We start from the raw sequence: 18,639 nt of genomic DNA, 5'->3' as shown, positions 1-18,639 counted from the left end.
AAGGGGAAGTTGCAGTGGGGTAAATTGGCCGGTCTCAGATTCAAGACGGCTGCTTGTCAAGTTCCCAGTGGCTGGTTTTAGAACGTGTCACATGTTTCATCCAATCCACTTGGTAACTAAATGACTAAAGCACTAAAATGAGCTAAAATAAGCTCAACAAACTGCCCTTAGTTTCATGGCACCATAGCCTGCTTCTTTTTTTTTTTTGCAGGCTCCTCGCCATTCCCGAAGTGGAAGTCTGTCTTGAAGATATTTTCTCTGTAAATTATAGGCAACGCCATCTCCTCTTAACAGAACCGAACAACTCGGGAAGTAGACAGCAGAAATAAAAAAAGAGGGGTTCACAGCATTGACTTGCTGACATAAGCCCCAGGGTATTCCACACCCATGGACTGCTCTAAGTCCTTGACCATCCATCCAGGGACTGTGTGTAAGAAGTAGATATAGTCACTGTGACGTCGCCCAGTGGTCAATGGACTACGCTTTTCAAGCCTTGACTTTGGGTTTTTGGTCATCACCATTCATTGTTTTTTAAAACCACACGTGACCATCTTTGTCATGAATTGTTGTCTTAACGGAGTTTACGACAGTAGTTTTTGACAATAATCTTTAATCTACCACTAGCCATTACACGTTGACTTCGGTCACATACCACATAATGGTTCTAATGTGACGTGAGCAGAACGACATATATTCTTGATTGTTTCAGAGGTGCCTCCATATGGCTCTAAGGATACTTTTATGTCCATAGCTCAAGTTCTTACCAGACATTACTTTGTAGTAGTAGTTGTCTATTCACCCTGGAGTCCATTTCCACCACTTTAACGGAAGTTTACAGTCTGCTTGCTCTTAAGGAAGAGAGATTCCATGCAGTTTATTCAGGGTTCATCAAGTATTTCTTGATCAGACCAGCACGTGACTCAGCTGCCTACTGCTGCAAAGAATCCTTTTCAAACCCTGAGCAGTCCGTACCTTCAGGGGCTCGGCGGCCACATGGACAACCAAACTTTGTGCTTTAGTAAATTGCATGCCTCACTCACCCATCTGCCCTCTCCATCCATGGATATGCATGCTGAGGATAAACAAGCATGCTAACACATATACAGTATATCCCCAGCACAGATTTAAAACAAAATTTTTGTATTTGTATTTCCTGTTTGTCTCCTGCAGGTTATTCCTGAAAAGGAAGCTCCTCGCGCTCCAGATAACCATTATAATTATGTTTTGGTTCCTGTTTTTTCCTCTTTTCGTTTCCTTGCAAGCATGTCTATCATTTTCATTAGCTTTTTCTTTCCTTTTCTTCCATCCATCGCATACTTTATTCCATTCTTCCATCCTTCCCTCTCTCCCTCACTACCCAATCATTGTTTTATCGTTGGTGTGTGAGAGAGAAGAGGACAGGCAAGAGGAGGAGGAAGAGAGGAAGATGGCCGGCTTTCTACTTGTCTATCTGTTTGTCTGTCTCATTATGCCCATAGATGGCCTTTTAGAAAGTATCTGTCTTTTAGCCCAAATCGATTCGATAATAACCTGTAATAAATAGAAAAACTCATCAAAACAAAAAAAATTATGTTCAAAGTGAAATGCAAGTTTTAATTTAATTTAATTTAATATAGGTCAATATGGTTTCCTAACTCGATTGCTGCGCTTAAGATGCTCCTAAAAGTGGATGTCATAGCATTAACCGAGAAGACAGAACTGATGAATGGTTAACTGGTCATCCAGATGTGGAGGTCACAGTCCCACAGCAGATTTATCATCTTGCCTGTAGCTTCCAGTCTTCTTTGGGGGGCGGACCAAGACCTTCCTGCTGGTAAGCTTCACGGACGGGAAGGGAAATATTAATATGAATGAGAAATTGCTGTGGCAATTTCAGATTCTCTTGAGATGTCCTGATATTGTTTCAACAAGTGTGTGACGTGCCAAATACCAAGACCACAGCTTGAGGAAACGCCTCTAGATGTTGTTATGGACCCAGATACAACGATATAAGACATTCTCATTCGGGGAAGCAGAGCTGAGAACACTTCGTCCATTTTCAGCCAATCATGGATCCGGCGGAGATCTTTCTGACTTTGGTCAAGAAAATATTTCAGAAGAAACTTCAGAAAATGTTTGAAAATGACGCCCACTGTGTTCCTGAATTTATTTTTATCTTATTTTCGTTGATTGCGATTGCCGGGTTGGTGACCACTAATATAAAACGTTACGGCTTATACTTGTAGTCATAACACAGTGATCCATAATAAAGACACACAATATCTAATAATAGTTATTTAGCCAGTAAAATAGAATACGATACCATAAGCATTATGTTGCCAATTCCAAAAGTGCTGCCTTATAAAAAGCAGTTACACAGCCCTCCAAGCTTTTTAACAATATACAGAACCAGTCAAGAGTTTGGACATACTTTTTATTGAATTGAATGGGAGCGTTTGACAGGCACTGTGTTTCTATTACCGTAGAGCTTATTCTATGGAGCGACTCACACAAACACACACTTTCGCCCTTTAGGCAGAGAATAAAGCAGGTATTTTTCATCCGGCCCAAGATGAGATGGAAGGGAGGGTTACATTATGAGGGAGTAAGGGCACTACTACGTTCTAATGTGAATGCTAAACCCTCTGTGTGATTGATATGAAACCAGAAGCAGGACTCAGCAGAGCAGACTGTCTGTACAGCGAGGTTTGTAAAGGGACTCAGGCACTGCCCAAAAATCCTCTCGCGAGTTTTGAATAGATGTCATTTAGGTTCCTCCCATTCTTCACCATCCTTTTTGTTAGCATAGAATACAGACAGGATGGAGGCCAGGAGTCCGCTAGAGATTTAATAATCGGTTTCCATCACAAAGTGGAAGAGCTGAATAATTAGGCGACCTTCAATCACCTAAAATAATATTTTTATTCTCTTGTTGTTGTGTACATCTGTGTCAAATAAACCCCTTGTATTAAGACCCCTCCCTACTGTGCTTTCAGGTCTAGTTCGATTTAACTAACTTTCTGTCATTAGCAATATCCAGCCTTGAATTTGTGTCTGGATATATGTATCTAATCCAGTTTTCATATGAATATGCTGTAAGTCATTTGTATTGTTTTCAGTGAAAGTTACCATCTTAATTTTACATTAAACAGTGTCTGTTTTATCTGAAGAGTTTTTAAGAATGTGTGCCTGGACTCTCACGCACACAGCCACCATGCCATCTTTTCTCAATTCCTGCTCATTTGAGCAGAACACCGAACTTGTGTGTCGTGTGTGAGGACTAAAGACAAACGCACATCCTGTAGGCCCATGGGGCAGTGTGTTTGTGTGACAGTGTCCACATGATGTGAGCCAAGAACGGTGTTTGTCTGCCCGTGTGTTTTCTATTATTTATATATATGGATGAAGGACAGGTGAAACGGGGTCCTTGGGTAAGGGTTAGAGGGTAAATAAATAACTGGTTGTGGAGTGAACACACTCATATAGACAATAGAAGTTAACGTATTATTCCATATGTTGCATTTGAATCTTTTAGTATCACGTTCACATAGTAAGACTTTACTATACGTTGGTGTTGTTTCAGTATTTCATAGGTGCTGCTGCTAATTCCCTTGTTGTTTATATCATATCGACTGTATTTAGCATCCTTTCCGTTTCCATCTAATTTACCTTTCATTTTCAGTGGCATATTTTTTAAACACTCACATTCCCTTTTTGCAGATGGTCTAGAAGGCTGCAGCGGGCAGCTGTGAAATGGGCTGCAGTGCAATCAGTGCACCTGCACTCGTGTTCGTTGATAGGTCTCTTTTTATGTTGCTGACACGCTCCATTTATTCTTATAAGTGTCTGATAACAATATGGAGAGAGCCCAAGACGGGAAGAGGTTGGTTTTTTTTTTTACCTTTCACTCGATCACTCTCCCAGACTCTGAATGTCGGATACAGCAACGTGTAACAATAGCCACAATCTGACCTGTATATTTCCCATAATGTTGATGTGAAACAAAAACACAAAAGGGCAGAGCCCAAAACATACCCTTCTTGGCAAAGGTAGCAATTTGGGAATTTACCGAAGTTACACATCAACCAAAGATGTGGCTGGACGGAAAGTGTTTTCTGTAATCTGTCCCTGTGGGAGACACAGACAACCTATTTTCTTATTTAGGTATAAGGACTTGATAGAAAAATGAAGCATGCCAATATCATTGAAACATAAATATATGCAGCATTTCGAGGGTGCAACAACAGTTACAAGGTTTTTGATGTGATGGTGATCTTTGACTATACAAACTTTTTATATTTTTGTGTAGCATTTGAGCTTATATCTGTTGGCCTGGCATCAGCTTTATATTGAGTTATATTGAGTCATATTAAGTTTCTCTTGGTAAATTGTTCGACACAGTTTAACTTTCTGCTCTAATTTGGTTATATACAAAATAACACTTTCTATCAAAAAAGCCAAAAAATGCTTCATTTCTCAATGCGCAAGAAGCTACCAGTTCATTTTTTATCTTTGATTGGCCTTTATTGGGAAATGAGTAGTCACTAAGTAGTCTCTCAACCCACTAGCTACTTACCAAGCGTGAGGTGTAGCAGTGACACTTTAGTACAAGAACTTGACTAACTTCTGTCTGTATTTTTAATTATCACGAGTTAAATGGAATTAGTGTCCTTAGGGCCTGTACACACTGCGTGTCCCTTAGTTCACATTTCACCGTTGCCATTGCACTCCTCTCCCAATTTCAACTATTACTCTGCCCCTTGTAATCAGCTTCAACAATTATAACCATGCAGTTTGCCTCTGATTACTGTCCTGGTGTTTTTGTACTGTTCTGGGAATGCAGGAAAAAACCCTGATACTGGTCCCAGCAGAGCTCTAGGTTACACATTTACAGTAACCCCGTCTGTGAGTGTTTGTGTGTGGGTTGCTGTTCGTTTGAAGTGCTCATTCCCCCGAAATTACAGTGCTGCCATAATGAAGTATTACCATGCCATTCCAGACCAATATAAAGTGTGTGTGTGTGTGTGTGTGTGTGTATACACACGCATGTGTGTGTACTGAAGACTTGAGGTGAAAGTTCAAAAGGGATGCCCGAACACAAATGATTGCCCTAGCAAAACTGTATACGAGTGTGTGTGTGTGTAGTTTTATAATGCAAGATGAAAATAGCTTTTTTGTGCAACGCAGCATGTGTTTGTGCGTTTAACAATGCGTGTGGCACTAACTGTAGAAAGGTAGTTGTGTGAGTTTCCTCCCAGTTGTGTTTCTAAATGTGTGGATCCACCAGCCAGCTGTGACAAAGCTCGGTTTGAACTCTCTCACACTCACACGCACACACCTGGAGGTGCAGGCGTCTTTTGGCTGCAGGCTGTGCTGGCCTCACCTACGGCCTCCCTGGCCTGCTGAATGTTGCATTAGGCCCAGCCGCCTCATACATAGTGCATCAGCACAAACATGCCATCGGACAATATACATACTGCATTGGCACCTGTGCCCACCTTCACTAACGAGCAGCTGATCCATATTTCATCAACACATGGGACCGCTGTTGGAGGACAGGATGAGGTGATTGGTGGTAACGCTGTGTGTGTTCTTACTGTTGTTTTTGTGTTTGTCTGAGACGGGGGAGCTCTTTTGTCATCTCCCTTTGGCATTCTAAACTTTGGGTTTTAAGGAGTTTTGGTCGTGCCTTTTTCTTTCTGCTGCTGCTGCTCCATTGTAAGGATCAAGCACCCGACCAGCACACAGAAATAGTTTACAAACATTTTAAAAGCTACCCATATTTATTGCAATGCATTTATATCACAAGCTATAGTGAAGAAAAACTCAGTCATCACTTTTTACTAGAAATAGCCATCATGGAGTTTGGACACTCTAAATGATAAAACAACTAGAGCCGCCGGATGTCACTGCCACCATTGGATCTCCCAATGCACCCCTCCCACTGTGCGTGCCACAACTCCAACCAGCCAGTCCAATAATTCATGTATACAAATACAAAAATACTATTACAAAGACCCCGTTCACCCTATAATCCCAAACTATATATTTTTCCACTTCTAGTGTTGTTTATCTAGAAAGTTCTAAATCTGCATGTATTTTGGGATTTTTAAAACCAGGCTCACAAGACATCTAAATTGATGAAAATTGTATCAAAACATAATATTGATATCTATGCTATATTGTGTTTGATTCATCTGCTGTAATATTTTTTGGGGGGGAAATGAAATATTTTCATATGGACTCTATAACATTATGATATATGTGACTACCTACAGTTCATCAGTAAGCATCTTGTGTCATCTATTTAATTAGACATTTTAATTTGGCAGGCTATTTTACATCAAGAGGGTGCCCTTCCTAAGACATATGTTAATGTCACTATTGTGTGTAGTCATTGTGTCTATATTTTCAGTGATTATTGAGTTTGGTGATATAATGATAATTATAATAATGATATTAGCAGACATAGATTCGTTGAGGCATACAGTAGCTGGTTATATACATAACTTGTATACCAACATACTTTTGGAGGGCTCTTAATTGTCATCACTAGTCAGTATTATTATTTTTTTAGCAGTTTGAAACACCACAGTATTAATATGTTAATAAGAAAGTTTGGGGCTTGTTCTTTTGGTCCAAAGCCGTTAAAAAAGTAAATCAATGCTATAGTGTGAGAATATTTGAGAATGCGTACCTGTGGCCTCCAGCTCCAGACCACAAAGTGCTGATAGCAGCTGTACTGTCGCTATGGCTGCTATCAGCTAACATCTCTTGCTTATAGCTAGCGTGCTAACAGCCATGGGGCCAAGCACCCTTTAGCAAGTCTCCCTACAAAGCGGAGTGTCGTAAATGAAAATCCTTCCCCTCATCACGTGCTCTGCTCAGGGACAGGAGCCGTGGGGTCAGCAGCTGGTGGAGGATATGGCAATTGTTTATGAAAAAAAAAACGCTTTCTCAAGCCCACCAATAACACTCACTTGGGGGGAAAAAAAAGCCTCTGCCCCTGAACAACCAACAGCTGGGAAGGGTTGGGAGTAGCCTGGAGGCTGGCAAGTCTCCCCCTCCCCGGTCCAGATGGGGGAGGTTAGGCGGAGGGTAGTTGTGGCTCACCCCTCCCCTCCACTTCCCAAACTTCCCATTCCCATTAAAGGGAGGTTGAAGATTGCAGAGGAAGGGAAAGGAGGAAGAAAAGCAAAAGAGCATGACTGCTCTGTTTTTCACCCCCTCCCCTCCCGCCGTCTTCAGCCTAATCAAATAAAGCAGGAAGCTTCCAAGACGGAAGAGTAGTGTTTATTGATATTTGTGTGAGCTCCCTCACCCCCTGTCCGATCCCGGCTGTTTATTTTACTGTCCACCACTTTTGAAAATGTAGATTTTGTCAATGTTTCTGGCTTCTATGTCATGCCTGAACTGAATGTTTACAAACTACTGAGGCTAAAAAATTGTATTTTTCGTCCAGCTTCTAACAGTATAGCATTAACTCAATTTTAGCTGCTGGGAAATTAAACTCCAACTTGACATGCGTCGCAAAATGGCAATTGATTGTGATAATAGGGTGTCATATGAAAATAGGGCCTTAAATGAATTTAGTTGGTTGGACAGAAAGGAGCACGTGCTGCTCACACTGGAGCCCATGGATAATTATTGAAAGTTGCATTACAGGAGATTCCCTTCTTTGGCTAACAAAAGGTAAAAAATCTGAAAACATCTGAAAGAATGAACTCAAAAGTGGCATTTATACGTGTAAAACTATGTTGAGAATATTATGGGAAACAAGTAAATAAATTTTGTCATACTAACAAGGTTAGTATCCGGCATTTAGTGTCCTCAATTGGAGTTGAAAAATATTTGCCCCATTTGCATCTCAAGAATGGAACTCCACCATTTGACCACTATTGAAATAATGGAGATTGTGGTCGAGTTACAGTATCAAGTGCATTGAACAGGACCCAAATTCCTCATTGCGTAGACAGCATGTTTAAAACTTTTCTAAGGCAGAAAACCTAAGAATAACCTTTTCAGTACTTTTACTAAAACATAATTTGCACAGCCTTTAGGAAGGAACCCATATTGATTTTTGAGAAATTATATTCTATGGCACAGTGTTGTATTATGCAGCATCAAAAAAGCTTGTTACAGATAAAGATGCCAAAGTTGGATGCAGGTTTTCCACTTCCAGTATCCAGTAGTGGTCTCTTCATCGTGCAGTGAACCCTTGTAAAAGCAGTCTGGCACCGCTGAGAGGATCTGGTGTTTTTAAAGGCGTGGTGCTGAGAAGTTTAGTCCATTTATTTCAACAAAGCATGTGTTCTTAATTGACCTGTGGGGCTGGCGTGTGTTCTTGCGTAGCGGTCTTTCCAGTGTGCCAGACAGAGTTGCTCACGACGACACGCTGCACCGGGTAATTGAACAAACCTTCTTTAAGCCTCAAACTTGTGCCCGGTGTTCCAAGAGGGACCTCCAGAAATCACCGTAACAAAGTCAGTCTACGTCGCTGACTGCTTCATGTGATCAAATGATGTAACGTTGTTAAACTGCTAATGGTCCGAGTGAGTTAACAAACGAAGCAAATGAAATCACTTCGCAATCTGTTAACGCAAACCTTATATGTTGCGTGTTTAGTGAGATTTGTAGCGGAGTGATGCGTGTGTACAGCAAACGGGGGTTTGTGTGTGAGCTCTGTGAATCGGCCTGTAAACAGACACCTTTGAGCAGCTGGCCTCTTGGCTCCAGCACAGACTAGGAGAGGAACTGTAGACACACACACACACGGGCCGTGTATGTATGCACCAACAAGCAGTACACCGCCGCCACACACGGACACAAAAACACTCATAAACACACAAATCCACTCGACAACACACTCTCACACAAATACATCTCCCCGAGCTCCCACAGGAGACAGACACTGTGTGTTTACTGGCTCGCCGGAAACCTTCACAGGAAGGAGCGAGAGACCAGCGCATATCATTCTCTCTCTATCTCCTCTCTCCCAAACTGTTTTTGTGTCTTTGGGACGTCTCTTACATCAACACTTTGGTCGGTTTATTTGTCCAAGGCAACAACTCAGCAGGTTTTATTGCTCTCCAAATCTAAATCAGGAGGGGGCGTAGGGGACAAATTTCCGGATGAACACGCCAGTGGACACACTCAGGAGAATGTAAACCGGGCCTGGAGCATCAGTGATAACAAATAAGAGATGTGCCCTAGCTGTGAGCCGTACACTCTGAATGTTTTTCTTTTTAGTCTGAAGGACAGCGAGGAGTCTGACTGGAGATTCAGCCAGATAAACACTCCAGAAGCTTCCAAACACCAGCGTCCACTCTGTCTCTCCCTCAAGAGCCCTGTCCTGGCCTTCACACACAATTTCTATTTTACTTTATTTTTGGAGCTAGGGTGATTCAGTGGATCTGGTGGTAATTGGAAAAAAAACAAAGAAGAGTTTCCTGAAACCTTAAAGATTAAATGTTTTAATATTATTTTTATAATAATATTTTCCACACTACAAGGTGCATTTTTGATTTGTTATAATAGAACATTTGCTTTCTTTCATTCTCATTTTATGACTTTTGGTAACATAAAGCATAAAAAACATTTTTTTTACATTTTTACAGCTTGTAACAGAACAATGTCTGGACTCTCCCTCACAAAATGATTTTCCTCATAAGGGTTCTGTTTCCTGGAGTATGGAAATGGCTGCAATGTGTATTTCCAAAGGCTTAAGAATCAATAATAATAATAATACTATTTGGGGATGCTAAATGGTCATTAATATATATATATATATATATATATATATATATATATACACTTAATTTAGTTTAAAAGTATTTAGCATCCCCAAATAATAATGTACCACAAGTTCCACTTAACCAACATATGTATTATGCTATTGCATGTTCACATCACTCAAGAAAATAATAAATTTGGTGTGATTAGTATGTGTTATTTTCTATTTCCTAAATTAAACATAGTCCGCTGTTTCTAGACTTTATCAATATACGTATAGTTTTTTTTTACCTTTATGTTTTGTTTCTATTTAGCACATGATATGTGATAATTTGTTGGTTCCAGAGTTCACTGTAGGATAATGACCAGGTGGAGAACCCGCTAATGTGAATGGTGTTGACATTTTATTCCAGATGTAAAGCCTTTTAACTAAAGGATGGTATGGCACATGTACACTTGAAAAGACACACTAACCCGCACAGATAGTCCTCCAGGCTCATGCGTGCATGCACACACATACACACACAGTCACACTAACACACACACACACAGTCGCACACACATTCCGTATACACTGTCCTTCTGTTGTTCATTTTCGAGAACTTTTAATTCTCTGCATGTGGTTCTTACTCCTTACTACTCTTCTCCACACAAAAAAAATCCCCATTACAAAGCATCTTAAATGCACATATGGGTTAGATTACTACTTTGTATATTTATATCTAGGAATTTCTCCTAAATTAGACAATGTGTAATTTTGGATATTTAAATGAATTGTTAAGAAGAAAACAAAAAAGAAATGATCTTAATGTAAGTAATTAACTCTCATGGTGATATCTTTTGGTTATTTTTCTTACCTAGTTACCCGTAGTGCTTTTCAAAGTGTAATTTTACATGTATTTGAAGATAATTTTATTTAAAAGAAATAAATTCTCTCTGAGCCGTTAAAAACAACAGACTTTCCAGTATCAACTGGTAATCTGATTTATAGGTGGGAAAAATACAATTTAATTTAATAATTTCCTCTGTAAAAACATTTCACTTTAATATTTAAACGTTTCACAACCAATTAAAAAGTAAATATTAAACTGTCTTTCTCAATCAATCAGATTGTACTTCTACTCTGAATCATGTAAATTAGTACACATTTTGCCTCTCCTTAACTTTGTCTCCTGTAGAATTAGTCTGATATATTGGTGTCGAAATTTTAACGGCTGATACCTCTCTTCTAAGAGATTGAGATTAGAATCACACAGAGCCTTCAGCTGATCTGAAAAGTCAATGACAATCAAGGATATAAAGTGAAAAGTAAACTGAACTTTCTGTGTTAAACTGAAGAGCCTCTCTGAAGGACTTTACGCTGCACTGCTAAATGTAAATTCATAATCACCAAGTCCCAAAGATACAACTACAATAAATCATATCTGCTTTAGTATTGTGTAACCGTCTTACGTTTTTTAGTTATCATTCATTCTAAATGTTTTCATAATTAATTTTTTCATGCCACATAATGCTTGTAATCCATCACGTTGCACAATGCCAGTGCTCTTAGCCAAGTATTAATAGATAGATAACAGCTTTTCTCTGTAATCTGCAGCCTGGACTAGCTGGACAGTAAATATTTGGACACTGAGGGTAATGCAGGCCCATTGCACAGAAAGGAGGACCTTGAACTCTTCCACACTGGGCTTTGGAAGCCGGCAAGCCACTGAACACAAATGTACACACCGACTGTCCCACATGTCTCCATAGTATCATCACACTCACTTGCACACTCTTCTTTTCAAAGGGTTAGGCAACAAATCCAAACTAACTATCTTTATTGGTGAAAGATCATTAGGCTCCTATAAGTTAGTTTGGAGTTTGTTACGTTAACGTAGTAACACACTGAAGTAGTTACGTAATAACGTTGAAAAATGTAACACATAAACCTAGTTACACAGTAACATAGAAACGTATTAAGGCACAAACTTAACGCAAAAATATAGTTAAGTAGAAAGTAGTTTACCGGGTCAATAGTAATGCAAAAAATGTAGTTAGGCATAAAATTTGTTTCTCACCCGTAAACATAGTGACGTCAAACCGTAAAAAGGCACAGACGTAATAACATAGAAACGTAGTCACACAAACGTAATTACGCACAAACAAAAAAATGGTCACGCACAACTGTAGCTAGGTAGAAACGTATTTGCAGACCTAACCAGAAAAACATAGCTAATGTTGGTTTCTCACAGCACACAAACAGCCCTGTGGGTCGGACAGCCTGACTTTCCAATCCAGCCAACGATGGCAGCGATATTTACCCAATCAATGGCAGAATAGGACGAGTCTTCACAGAATTCGTGTGGGTTTATTTGCATGGGATGCTGCATTGAAGACAACTCGAAAGATACGGGACAAACCCTTCACTATTTTATTCTCAAATATGGGACCATTCTGTATTTTAAGGGACAGGTGGCAATTTGGTCAATAAGGCAACAGCACAAGTCACAGCAATTATTTAATTCCTTGCTTAATTGATGTATTTCAAAATGTTTTAAAACCATTATTCATACCATGAATGAATGAAACACAATAGGAATTCTTCCACTAAAAATATCTCCATCATAACAGTGTCATCTATCATCTCTCTGTTCTGGCTCTAAGTGATAAAATGAAGGAAGAACGTTTTATTGTGTGCTGTTATAATCTGACTATAATATCTGGGTACAGTTCAACAGTCTTTTTATGTTGGTATAAAGTAGAGCCTTTAGTTTGACTTCATACACTATTTGTAGTGACATCTGGACAAACGGACCTCAGAGGCTCATTGACATTTATGCCCCTTAAAGCACAACATACTTACAGCCTCTCCTTTTGTGTGAAGCAGTGCTCCAGTAGTGTTGGAGAGGGGTGCGGGTTCATGCTCCAGGGCTAGGCTGAACTTCCTGTGAAGGTGTAAGGGATAAACGAAGAGAGGGATGCTGGGAAAGGGTGAGGGCGTGTGAGGAGATGAGAGTCTGAGCCCGGCTTAGACATCCTCCTTTCAGAGGCTCCTGACATCCCTACCGGCTATCATATTCTCCATGGCAAGGCCAACACACACACACACACACACACACACACTTATTCTCAATATTTTCCACTCCCTGCCTCCTGCTCTGACCCTGGGCAGTGCTTTTACTGAGTGCAGAGACACTTAGTGTTGTCGCACCAGTTGTAAAAGCTTTGGTGCCTTTCATTCATCGTGCATCCGAAGCAGAGGTTTGACACGGCCGCTGGCCGCTGCAGGTTCGTGGCCGACCACAGGCGGCTCAGTGTGGGCGTTCATGCTGCCCTGTAGTTGGGTTTACTAGTTTACTACATAGCTGTGCGCAGTTGGAGGTGCGCATACGGTCTCCTCTGAGGTCGTCCTTAGCAGGAAACAGCGACGCCGGCCGTTCAAACATTTGAGGCCCTCCATGCTTTTAAGTACATCTCTGTTCCCAGCACGATGGCATGGCATCAAAGCGATCACAGATGTCTGTTGGGTCACTATACAATTAGTTTCCGTTAGCCTGGACAGCCATGTTTTCCTAACCGGAGCAACATCTAACATCCGTCACTAAAACCCATTAAAATTAACCCTTATAGACATGGTGGGTAAACAGAGAAATTATTTTGTTTGTTACAATCTCTCAAATCATAGCATGGGGATTGTTGGTTTAGTGAAAAGCCTAACAGATCAGCGTGGCAAAATTACTTTTCTGTTAATGGAGTTTGGTAGCTTTTCAGAGCATTTTCGATTCATATTTGGTTGTTAATAAAGTAATATTATAGGCAATCTGTGATTTTGTTTATTACATACATGTTTGAATTGTTTGGAAATAGCCACTTGACATTGTCTAATATGGTTGAAATGAGCATGACCAGCTACAACATTAAAATGAGGTTTGATAAATAGATACTAAATACTATATGATAATAGAACCTTGACAGTTGTAATGACTTCTTTGTGGATAATAAATTAGCTGATGATTGATTACTTAACATTTTTGATAATTTCATCTAGCCACGTCCGTGTTCATCACATGCCATCTCTTAGTACCAAATATAACATTTAAATCATATAAGCAAATTGGACTGTAAAAGCCTTTGTAGATCAGAAAAACTCTCTTGATGATATTTTATATCTTCGTGAGATGAATGTAATATTAAATCATGGGTCATCAGATGGCAATCATAAAGGTTTTATAACGTGTTACCACTCCCATTTTTCTTACTGGCAAGTTTGCTCACTTATTGAAGGGTTTTCCTCCTCTTTTCCATGTGCTGCTGTCCTTGTGGTCCCATCCCATCGTAACACAGGTGAGCACTTCTATTTTTAGCTTTTTCCCTCTCTCTCTCTCTCTCCCGTTCGCTCTCTCTTTCTTGGACCCCTCCTAAGTTTCACTTGGGCCCTCAGCACTCCTACTAAGGGGGCCTTCATTCTCTCCCAACACCCTGTCATTATTTTAATCAAATGCAATTACCACCACACTGAGGACAATTGACTTTTGTCAACCGCCCCCATCCCAGCCCACCACAACAACACACACACAAAAACACCCACATCCAAGAGTTAAAGGTCTAAACGGCAGGCGGGCATCTGGACGAGGAGGTACACAGGTACACATTGTACTGTTCACTATTCACTAACTTCATTTCAATCTTTCGGAGGGTGGGGTATATGTCATTTGATTGTAGTATTAAGGGGTCAGCACCAAGTGCCCCTCAGTGTGCGTCTTTGTGTGGGTTTGCCGTATTATCCAGCCCCTCTTCTGGCAGGGAGAGTGAGCAAGGCTTTGGGGGGGTTAAAAGATTTTGTGACACCGTTGTCGAATGATGTGCTGATCTGACCACTTTTGTTCCAAGCGACAAAACGATGCGTCGGGCCAAAAGCAGGCCTTCCTTTGTCCTCAGCCCCCCCCCCCCCCCCCCCTCCCTTTATGTTTGCAGCGCTGCAAAATATGATTTCAGAACAACCCAGAAGGGGAAGATGGGTGGAGAGAGGGCGACGGTTGTATCTGTGTTTGTGAGTGAGAGTGCGTGAGCAGCGAGGGAGGTGAGGAGGAGGGCCTGGCTGCTGAATAGCCCCCTGTGTAATAATCAGCAGGCTGAGCCCCCCAGGAAGGGGGAAGAAGAGTGGGATAAAGACTGTAAGTGTTCTGAAGATGTGACCGCCACACCACCGCTTCTTTTGCCTTGTGGGCTCTAGGAAAGAATTCACAGATCTGTCATCTGCCAGACATTACCCCCTACTCCCCCACCCCACCACCCCCCACCCTGCTGCCTACCACCTCGACCCTTTTTCTGTCTCACACACACACACACACACACACAAATACAGATCCCTGTTCTATCCTCAAGCTTCCTTCCTGTAACTTTGGGTGACCGCCTCCCCAGACTAGACACACAATACCCCAGTGGATGCCTCAGTTACCGCCTCCTGGTTCGAGAAGACATAGTTAGTGTCTCAGAAACGTATCACTCCAGTTCAGGTTGACTATCAGTGTGCGTAAACGAGAAACCGGGTCAGGTTAGAAGCCAAGGAGGGGCACTGTGAGGATGCTCGCCCTGCACAATGCACTCCAACCACAAGGCAATATAAACAAGACGCACCAACAGGATGGGGGAATTCCTCATGCATGGTTACTAACAAAACATGAAATGTTTATGTTGTCTGTGTTAGGAGGGTGTGCAGATATGCGCTTGAGAAAAACAAGGAACAACTATGACTCTGATCCGCATGCGGTGCCTCCCACGGTTTCTTGTATTCTTGCATCACAGTGTGGCAGGGAGGGCGGCTGGCGTCCCCGGACCAAAGACGCAGAGCTGTACGGATATTGAACAGGACAAGACATTAACATTTCACCGGCATCTTTCCTCTGCTCTTCTTTTCGTCTCTCTCTCCATTCTTTCCTACACGGTGCCGGTTGTCCCCTGAGTTGTAGCACACTTGCTGAGGAGAGTATCTCAGCAACCAAAAATGCCTAGCCTTCATGTGGTAGAGGAGAGTCTGACAGAGAAGGTGTGCTATACTGAATATTTGTACTTAATTTTCTTCTTAGATGGTTTGTGATGTCAGTTATTTTACTGAGCTGTGATTGGATTTATATATTGAGCTATTTACAGTGCCTTGTGCTCCAACTACCTTTGTTTTTATTTTTGTACGGAGGCGTCTCACCTTAACAGCCCAGTATGTAGTGTTAAGGAGGATGGTGGTTTGAATGCAAAAGAGAAAACATTCAGACACTGAGCTGGAGAAATGTTGTATTGGCTCGAAAATGAAAGGGTCCGAGCAGCCTTTGTTGCTCCTGCTTCATTTCATTTGGTTTCTTAATAAAAGACTAGATGTAGTCCAGGCCAGAAATAGAGTGCACACTACCAAGCCCTGACCATTGTGCTGTTTACTTTGAGCATGACATTAACACCCAGCATACATATTTTAAGAGCCTTCTCAGAAAGTACAGTGTGTGGTCGAAGCAAGGGATTTGTTCAAATTAGGCCCTTAAAGATCATGTAACATAAGTGGAAGCAAATGTGGATGGCTCTGCCATGTTATTCTTCCAATGCCCTGCCAAAGCACGCGCCCTAACTGCATAGTAACACGGAGGCAAGACACAACTCTTGTCCCAAGCTTTGTGTTTCCCTCCAACCTTCTTTTATGAGACACCTCTGAGAGATTGGAGTGGCTGGCTCTCAGACTTTGATATTACAGCCTCAGATGTGTAGGAGGGCCAAGTTATGCCTAATGTGCTATGTCCATTGAGTGGTCTGTTATGCATGTTAATGAATGGTGGTCAGAGAAACAGTGTCCTGTATCAAAGAGCTGAACTAACATGCCTTTCTCACGGAGCCGGAGAAGTGGCCCTTTGTCACAGCGGACGCCTGCTATCAACTCTCAGCATCTCACAAAATATGCCCCATTGTTGGAGAAGGCCAACTCCATTTACTGACAGCATTCCTGAAGACAGCAACACAAACTTTAACTTCCAAAAGTGATGGCAATGCATTACATTGATCCAAGGAATGTCAAAAAGGATGAAACGTAAATGACTTAAATGACATGCAATAGGGGTGTAGGAATATATTCATACCCTTTTGTAAAACATTTTTAGATTTTATGATGTTATATTGATTCTCAAAAACACTCATTTTTGCCGTGACAAATTCAAAACCAACATCTGCAGAGCTGGACTCGACTCGATTTAATTGAACAGGTTGATTTTTTTGTATGTATTTCATCCACTGAAGTCCCCCTCATCTCTGAAACATAACTAGGTATATATCTTCTCTGTGCCAGTACAATCCAGCGGGAAAATAGGGATAGGGAGAGTTTAGCATTACATTCCTTCTCCTAGTCCGGAACATGCAGTGTTCAAGAAAAGACTTAGCTCATCTCTGTCTGCAACTAAGCACAGTAAACCCTTAGAGAGAGCTGCAGGCTTCTCTCTCTCTCTGAAAATGGTGGCAATGGAAATAGTGCTTGGCGGTTGAGTCCATTTTAAAAGCCCTACAACCGCCATCACATCCACTGTTCACTCCCCTTTCACGGCGTTGGTAGTGTTGGAATGTTTTTCATCAGAAGGGGGCTATTTACTCGGCTCTACCCCTTGCATGACTGTGTCTGCGAAGAGAAAAAGAGAGAAGTAATGCTCAGGAAAGCATTTATTTATAGGTATCTGAAAGCTGCAGGGCTCTGAAACTCTGGGATGTATTATGACGTGTCTTTGGAAAAGCAAAAACAAAACCCCTTACAGCCAGATGCAGCTATTTTTATCACTTAGGTTAGCTCCAAATTGTACTCCATAAAAGCTGTGTTCTGACCCCGCCCTGTTGCCCACATTACCTTGCTCGTCCAAACCCTTGTTTTTAGTGTGTTCAAACCCCATGCAGGTGTCCAGCGAAAGCAAAGAAATCTCTGCCCTACATCACAACTGCCAAGACAAGGGTTTTTTGGAGAGAGCAAATGTTGCTTCCAGAGCTTTTTGCTGTCTTGACGTCAGAGATGTACAGGGCTTGTTTAGTGACCAAGCTTTAGTGTAGGAGCTGGTAGTTCTCAGGTCCAGAACTGTCAAAGAACATTGTCTCAATCAGATCACAACCTCTGGTGCTAACGACGCAATGATGAAGTCAGCACCTCTCAACATCTCACTCCTTAATGGAGTCTTCACTGCCTTTGTCCTTAACCATCCATTGGCATTAATTATTCAGGGGGAGAAAGGAAAACCGTTTGAGTGGGTAACACTGATCCAGTGTACTCAACCAATCTATGCAGTGTAAGTAATAAAATACCACGCACTCAGAGGACACAATAAAAGAGATGGAGACAGAGGAGACGCTTGTTAAAAATGTAAGTAGACGGAAGCTACCCGAAGACAACAAAGGGAAGGAGGAGGAGGCGGCGGCAGCAGCTCGGGAGTCAAACGACACAGCGTCGACATTTTAGTGTCTGGGTAGATCAGCGAAACAGGCCGATAGCAGCTGGTGTTTCACTGTATCCGCCCGGTCCATGGAGGGCGCCTGTCCAGGCCGAGGCTGAGTCGATGTGATGCGCCCTCAGTGCAGCTGACTGATGCTAATTGGGATTAGCGCGCATTTCGCTAAAGTGACACAAGACATTCCAGGGCCAGCGCTCCCAGACTCAACTATACACTGTTAAAGTCTACCGTATGTTTTTTCTCGTCCTAGGGGCTCGGTTAAGATGCAGGCTACATAAAATAAGAAGCCAAGGAAAAGTGCTACCGAGAAGAGTGAGGGAGGATTTGCATTATTTTCTCCAACAAAACAGAGGACAAAGGACTAGGCTGTTGTGTTAGCGCCTTGGCCGGAAACGGTCACGTTGGACTTTTGAACTCTCACTCTGAATGAGGCTAGATTTCCCTGCGTGACATGAGGGGAAAAGATATGGGTGGAAATCCATAAGTC

The 18,639-nt window shown here is 41.7% G+C and overlaps 1 protein-coding gene across 3 annotated transcripts in view; it reads left to right on the top strand.

Annotated features, from left to right (window-relative positions):
- Positions 1-18,639, top strand: part of bcas3 (BCAS3 microtubule associated cell migration factor) — a 260,468-nt gene that overhangs the window by 145,717 nt on the left and 96,112 nt on the right. Inside the window, exon 24 of one of the 3 annotated variants that reach the window (XM_037479096.2) lies at positions 1,171-3,148. The exons of the other annotated variants lie outside the window; for them this stretch is intronic. Within the exon in view, the coding sequence (XP_037334993.1) occupies positions 1,171-1,181 (11 nt within the window). The 3' untranslated portion in view covers positions 1,182-3,148. Of the gene's footprint in view, positions 1-1,170; positions 3,149-18,639 lie in introns of those variants that run through there. 3 annotated transcript variants of the gene reach the window in all.

This window comes from Pungitius pungitius, chromosome 3 (assembly GCF_949316345.1).
Source record: "Pungitius pungitius chromosome 3, fPunPun2.1, whole genome shotgun sequence".
Taxonomy (NCBI): Eukaryota; Metazoa; Chordata; class Actinopteri; order Perciformes; family Gasterosteidae; genus Pungitius; species Pungitius pungitius.
The sequence above is the reverse complement of the archived record's forward strand: the minus strand, read 5'-3'. Positions and strand labels throughout refer to the sequence as shown.